Source organism: Acartia tonsa, chromosome 14 (genome assembly GCF_053477335.1).
Source record: "Acartia tonsa isolate MP-2025a chromosome 14, ASM5347733v1, whole genome shotgun sequence".
Lineage (NCBI taxonomy): Eukaryota > Metazoa > Arthropoda > Copepoda > Calanoida > Acartiidae > Acartia > Acartia tonsa.
The window spans coordinates 42,757,608-42,765,296 of NC_137273.1; the positions used below are offsets into that span (position 1 = coordinate 42,757,608).

General features: G+C 30.6%; 1 protein-coding gene across 1 annotated transcript in view; it reads right to left on the reverse strand.

Moving 5' to 3' along the window:
* Nucleotides 1–6,969, reverse strand: part of LOC145305492 (uncharacterized) — a 32,325-nt gene extending 25,356 nt beyond the window's left edge. The window contains exons 1-2 of the mRNA XM_080147111.1: nucleotides 6,899–6,969; nucleotides 6,536–6,614 (exon numbers count right to left, since the gene is read on the reverse strand). Of these exons, the coding sequence (XP_080003237.1) occupies nucleotides 6,536–6,614; nucleotides 6,899–6,969 (150 nt within the window). The remainder of the gene's footprint in view (nucleotides 1–6,535; nucleotides 6,615–6,898) is intronic.
* Nucleotides 6,970–7,689: the final 720 nt, after the last annotated feature.

Below are 7,689 nucleotides of genomic sequence, written 5' to 3' on the forward strand. Positions count from 1 at the left end.
CATTATAGAGTTGCTTTGCTTCTAAATCATACCTAACTACTAAAGAAATCATCATGCAAAATTAAAAATCAATAGGAAAAAATTCTAACATGTCTAGATTAACGAAAAGAGCTTACCATTACAGATGAACAGACGGACGAACCAACCCAAATCATTGAAAAGCTTTGCTTTAAAAAAATTATATACTGAGTTATAGGATGTTAAATTGCTTGATTTGAACAATTAGATAAAGAATATTAAAATACAATGTAAATAAATGATGAAACAATGTTAATTATAAGAAAGATTTGATAATTCAGGTTTCTTAAAAGAGTGTGCAAACACAGAAAAAATGTGTATGGTTAAAATATAGTACATGACTACACTGCTTTACATATTTAACAAGTAATAGTCTGGTATAAGATGATGAAATAAGTGATGATAGTTCCCAAAGTAGCTGTCAAGGTTGATCTATCAATCTCATAGAATCCCATGGCAGTAAACCTTGGTGAGTCTCTGATTTCTTCAATCATTACTTGCAGCTTTGTCCAATCGTTTATGTTCTTAGTTCTCAGCTGTTCTTGCCTTAAATAAACTTAAAATTTAATAAAAAAAATACAAATTGTATTAGTCTAATTACAAAAAAATATCTATTAACAACCAACTTGTATATATACATAAAACTAGGGAGTCAGGTATCTGATAACATTTCATTTTATTTGCTACCTAAAAAATAGTTGTATTGACATTTTATTGCCCCAAATACTTTAAATACATGACATTTGATTGAGAGTTATCCAAAATCTAGAATAGTTATTTCTCGCATCGTTTTATAAACGGCTTTCCGCGGATATAGAATGTACAATTATAAGATTAAAACCAGTTTTTTAGCCCCTAGGTGCCGTAGGCACGGGATAAAAAAACTGGTTTTAATCTTATGATTGTACATTTTTATATTCGTAGAAAGCTGGATATAATACGATGCTAGACATAGTTTTTACGTATGGATGAGAACCGGTTCCTATCCACCGGATTCGAATGAATACAAGAAACATACTTCCTGCTGAATAAAAAAAACGTTACTGAAGTGCATGTGGCTGCTAAAGCCTGGTAATAATGTACTTACAGGATAATAATAAACTAACTTCAATTTCATACCTGATATAGGATGTAAGAGACTGAAAATTGTCATAACATTTTTCAGCTGTCAATGCTAAAAATAGAAAATGAAGTAGAAGTTTTTTTTTGAAAAAACAGGCTTTTTTTATTTGTCCAAAAAGATTTAAACTAAAAATTACAAAGGTACCTATAAAGCTGAGTGCCAGAGCCTGAGAAACTATATTTAACAATCCAGAAAGTGTTAGAAACAAAGTTTGCTGTAAAAATATCAAATGAATTTATTCAGAATTGGCTTTTATTAACTTCCTTTAACTTTAAAAACATTTAATTAATGATGATGATTTTAGGTTAATATACATATAAAATAATGCTTTTTACCTGATCCGCATGACAATTTGAAAAATACATAGCCATGTTATACAAGCTTGTAATCAACATGCCTACTTCAATGGAATAGATACAAAATAAGAAGTTTTCACTAACTCCAACCAATTCATTATACTTTACTGTTACCAGGTTTACATCTTTCCATAACATTTTATTGTTTAAGATATTGTTGACCATAATATTGATAGCTTCAAAAGGGATGCCAATTATCAGAATAAAATTTAGCACTAAAATACAACCAATGAAGGCTCCAAGAATTCCTACCAAAATCAAAGGGGTTGGTGAGTATTTTGTGTATTCTGGAAAAGGGGGGGGGGGAAAATGTGGTGACTCGTGCCACGACATACCAGCAATTTTATTTTGGGTGCTACTCCCTTAGTTTTAGAGATAATTGGGTGAAATCTTTTGGGCTGGGTCACTAATTACCCCAACTAGAGGTATCTTTCAAAAAAAACGGCGGCGGGTCCGCCGCTCCCGCCGTTCGCCGCCATTTTCCGCCGCCGCCAAAAAAATTTTTTTTATTGCATTTCTCGCCGAATTAGGCAATTTGGAATCATTTGAGACCATGTTATTTTTTTCAAAAATTTTTCCCCTTATAACCAACCCTGCGGGGGGACTTAGTCATTTTTTTCCAATTCTCGTTTATCAAGGTATATCTTAAATTCAGTGCCTCTCCTAAGCTTTTAAAGATATTGAGACAAAACCTTTTGAGGTAGATCAGTAAAAAATATTTGAATAAAAAATGGCGGCGGTACCGCCGCTCCCGCCGTCCACCGCCATTTTCCGCCGCCGCCGCCAAAATTTTTTTATTGCATTTCTCGCCGAATTAGGCAATTTGGAATCATTTGAGACCATGTTATTTTTTTCAAAAATTTTTCTCCTTATAACCAACCCTGCGGGGGGACTTAGTCATTTTTTTCCAATTCTCGTTTATTAAGGTATATCTTAAATTCAGTGCTTCTCCTGTGCTTTTAAAGATATTGAAACAAAATCTTTTGAGGTAGGGTAAGGGGGGGGAAATTTCGGTTTTTTTTCGTTTTTTTTGAAAAAAAATGGGGTAAATATTAATATTTTCAAATGAAACCAAGACCAGTAGAAAGCTTACGGAAAGGACTATCAGGTCCTAAAAGGACATTATCCTAGGACTTTTAGAAGTTGGCCGAAATTGACCGCAAAAAAGTTACCGATATTTCCCCACCACCGGGGGAAATATCGGTAATTTTTTTCAACCTAAAAAAAATCAATGAAAAACGGCCAAACGGCCAGTCGAACATAAATAATCATAATTAGTATAGGTTATAGGGATTATCCACAAAAAGTTTCATAATGATCGGACTATTCCTTCTATGTTAAAAATGAATTTTTTTGAAAGACGCGAATTTTCGATTTTTTTTTTCGAAAATTTTTTTAAAAAAAATTTAAAATTAATATAAGAAAAAAACGTATTTTATTACTTTTTAGGCCTGATCCTAAAAAAGCTCACATTGAACTATAGATTTAGTCCAAAAAACATGAAAATTGATTAAAAATTGATCTCAAAAATTGAATTTGAAGCAAAAGTGTCATCTTTGCAAAAAATCTTGACTACATTTTAACCTTAAAAAAATCGATGAAAAAAGGCCAAACGACCAAACAAGCGTAATAAATCATAATTAGTATAGGTGATTGGGATTAACCACAAAAAAATTCATAAAGATCGGACTATTCCTCCTATGTCAAAAATATTTTTTTTTCAAAGGACCAGAAATTTTGATTTTTTCCTCGCAAAATTTTGATTCAAAAAATAAAATTAATTTTTTTTTTGTTTTTTATCTGTTCTATTCATTTTTAGGCCTAATTCTTAAAAAGTCCATATGGAATAATAGATTTGATAAAAGAAAACATGAAAACATGACCTTAAAAGTTGAATTTTAATTTCTTTTGAAATTACCGATTTTTCCCCCGGCGCCAACTTTGGTCATTTTTGAAAAAAATATTAACCCGATTTTAAAGCTCTCAACGGATTTGGAAAAAGCGGGCAATTTCTAGTTCAAAAAGTTTTTCAGATCAGCTCTGGGTCTTACCAATTTTTGTGTAGGTCGATCTTTACACACCTACTAAAAAATTTTTGGAAAAAAAAAATTTTTCGTCCGACTTTGAGACCCAATAAGTACCCTTAATATTCATCTCACAAAAAATTCACTTTATACTTTTTTGTAGGCAATTTAATAAGGAACAAATTTGCTTTTATGTTTTTTTCTGTCATTTGAAAGGAACATGGAGAAAAAGGTCATTTAATGAAGGTAGGTCGAAATTACCGAGAATAGCCCCTTACCGAAACTTCCCCCCCCTTACCCTAGATCAGCAAAAAAATATTTGAATAAAAAATGGCGGCGGTACCACCGCTCCCGCCATCCACTGCCATTTTCCGCCGCCCACAGAACGGCTTGTAAGGGGAAAAATTTTTGAAAAAAATAATATGGTCTCAAATGATTCCAAATTGCCTAATTCGGCGAGAAATGCAATAAAAAAAATTTTGGCGGTGGCGGCGGAAAATGGCGGTGGACGGCGGGAGCGGCGGTACCGCCGCCATTTTTTATTCAAATATTTTTTACTGATCTACCTCAAAAGGTTTTGTCTCAATATCTTTAAAAGCTTAGGAGAGGCACTGAATTTAAGATATACCTTGATAAACGAGAATTGGAAAAAAATGACTAAGTCCCCCCGCAGGGTTGGTTATAAGGGGAAAAATTTTTGAAAAAAATAACTTGGTCTCAAATGATTCCAAATTGCCTAATTCGGCGAGAAATGCAATAAAAAAAATTTTTTTGGCGGCGGCGGAAAATGGCGGCGAACGGCGGGAGCGGCGGACCCGCCGCCGTTTTTTTTGAAAGATACCTCTAGTTGGGGTAATTAGTGACCCAGCCCAAAAGATTTCACCCAATTATCTCTAAAACTAAGGGAGTAGCACCCAAAATAAAATTGCTGGTATGTCGTGGCACGAGTCACCACATTTTCCCCCCCCCCTTTAAAAACATTGTTGTGCACCATAGAAGCCATACTACAGTTAGGAGCCAGGGGTATGAAGGACCAGTCTCATATTCAAAAGGTAGGTTCTTAATAATTGTGTTGTAGATTTTACTTGACAGAACAGGAGTTATCATGTTGAAAAGTAAGATTAGGAGCATTGTTATCCCAAATATTATTCCTTGACCATCTGAAATTATGAATTTCAAAAATTTCCACTGATCAAAAACAAAATATTAAAATGTATAATTTTTTGATACCTGAAACATTTTCTACATTTTCCAGTTTATAGAACGATGCAGTTGTAGATTCCAAAGGTTCTGTTTGAGTAACCATATTAGATAGGTCAGGTGTTACTGTATCAACAAAATCTCCTGCCATTGAAGTGGTAAAAGTTGTGTTTGTAATGGATTCTAGATATCATGGACATGTTAAAAACACCAAGAAAGTGTTTTAAATAAATTTTCACCATATTGTCATAATAATCAAATATTGTTATTTTGACTAATTTATAAAAAATCTTATAGTTTTATGCTGAAATTAAAACGATTTTAAACTTGAACCTGAATTGACTGGAGCATATGATAAAAGATAAATATACACAGGAGGAGCACTATACAGTATCATAAATAACAAAGGGTACATAACACTGCCAGTTTTAGAGTAGAAGCCAAGTGTTTCCAGAATTTTCAGGAATTTCAATGAAATACTTCTCCCCATTATTGCTTTATCTGTAAATTTTAGAAAAAATTGAACTTAAGATACTCATCTTATTATTGTAATTTTATTACTAACTTTATCATGGTATTTTTTTAATCCACAAAATAACTAAATTAACACTAAGACATAATCAGAATTTAAATAATTTTACCAATCAGTTGCAGGCTTGAAACTATACGAGACATAAAGAAACTAAAAGTATTACATATATTTTGTTATTAAAATATAGGTAGCTATAGGATTAATTGACATTTCCAGTGTTTTGTAAATTTTATGATTTTAATATTTTTATAAAATTAATATATTTATATGTTGTTAAAATAAAAATTTTTATTCTTATTAAAAGGTTTAAGCCAAAAAAAATCTTAATAAAATATAACTAATTAAACTTAAATTTTAGGTAAGTTTGTAAAAAGAATTAAAGTGTATAAACATTTAATATTTGCTTAAGACAAACAGAACTCTTCTATTCTATGACACATAATATAAATGATTATATTTGCTTTTGATATAATGATTACATTTTGGTATGAAATTATTCTTATGAACTAAAGTTATAAAACAAACAGTAAATAAGGTCACTTGAGAGAAAATATAAGTACTTTTGAATTGTAAATTTTTTCAATAACTAAAACTAAACCCAAATACTTTTACAGTGCCTTGATTTTAATACTAAATGTTGTTTAAATTAAAAGACAGAATTTTTTAATTTTTGAATTATTTTACTCATAATTTAAAAATCAATGATTAAGTTATATATCTTCTTATATAACAAAGCCCTAGGATTTTCCTTTTGTTCTAATTTTAAAGCTTATAAAATAAAATTATAAATTTTAAGAATTCAAAAATTTGCATTAACTCTCATATGTATGTTTTACTGAAAAGTTTCTGAATCAATTATTTAAATGTTTACATAATAAATTATACTGTCAAAAGAACAACCAGGTATGTCAGAGTGGTGGCTAGCATTGCTGTCATTGTGCTTCTTTCAAATGTGAAGAAATTCAGTGCAGAAAAAGGATAGGTTTCCTATTAATAATTTGTGTTTCATTAATAACATTAAAATTGGTATTATACTGAAAATTTCAAGATTTGATTGAGAAAGCTTTCAAAATATTTATGGGGCCTTACCCTCTTAACCTTTACCACAAGGTTAAACTCCTTAATAACAGTTTTCAAATTGATATTACTTGATGAGGTCAACACAATAATTTTTAAAAAATTCCAGTGCACATCCTCACAAGCAAGACTCAGTAATTTTGATTTGTTATCCTTAAATTGGAGGCTTGTTTAGATATCATTTAAGATAAAGGTAACTACATACCTTCAGAGAATCAGCTGCAATCATTAGTTTTCTTCTTTCCTTGTCTGAAATTATTTCACATGCTTCTTCTTTAGTTTTCCTGAATTATAGATATCTATATTTGATAATTATTACTTTTGGGCAATAGAATTGGTCCTCAACTCCAAAAGAGAGAATATTGGCTGTTAAACTTATGTTAATAACTGTCAGAAAATAAATTAACTTTATGAACTTAATTTAACTTTTGGGTAAAAAAGTTAAACTGATCTACGTCTCAAATAATCCTTTACAGACCTCTTGGATATTTTCTAAAGAATAGAATAAGATGTTTATATTAAGATATTGACAAGAGATACCAAATTAAATCAAATTATTGAATCATACCTGGATATTTCACAAATAAGATCATAACATTCCTCTAAATCTGTCAAAACTTTGTAAACAAATATAATCATGTTTACTAACAAGAAAATATTTTGAGCCTGTTGCAAATCAGTGATAGATAAATAAACACAGACTACAGAGAAAAATTGAAGTATTGAGAATTGAGGCAATAGCAGAAAAGCAAGGGTTTTATTTGCTTTGCTTATTAGTTCCATCAGACAACAAATATCCTTTCTTATCAGCTTTTCATGTAGACCTATTTTTAATTCTGATTTCAACACAGCAGTACAAACTAGTGGAGTAACAACAAATCCAAATAATTGTGTCAGAAAAAGTGGCATCAATAGAACTACAGAACTCCATGCTAATATATCATTATGGTGTATAAACTGAATCAAATTCCAATTATTACCAAGTGCCATTAGAATGACACAAATAAGTCCATAGAACACCACTACATTAATTTTCAATTTGTTTGTAGATAGAGTCAAAATGTGATCTTGAAAATATTTCAAGCCTGCAGTATTGATTAGTATGCTTTGTAGACCTTAAACCATGGAAATTGAAACAAAGAAAGTATTTTTGTATTATTGAAACCTACATTGTAAATACAATGATACGCCCCTGAAGAAGCATTGTCATGAAAGGAACTATACCCAATAATTTAAATAAGAGTTAATCATATAAATAACTAGAAATATCCATCAAATTCTGTCATTTAGAGAATAAAAAAATACAGTAAACTCTGATTGATACATTGAATTATCTATGTTAATGCTCTCTTTCTCTTC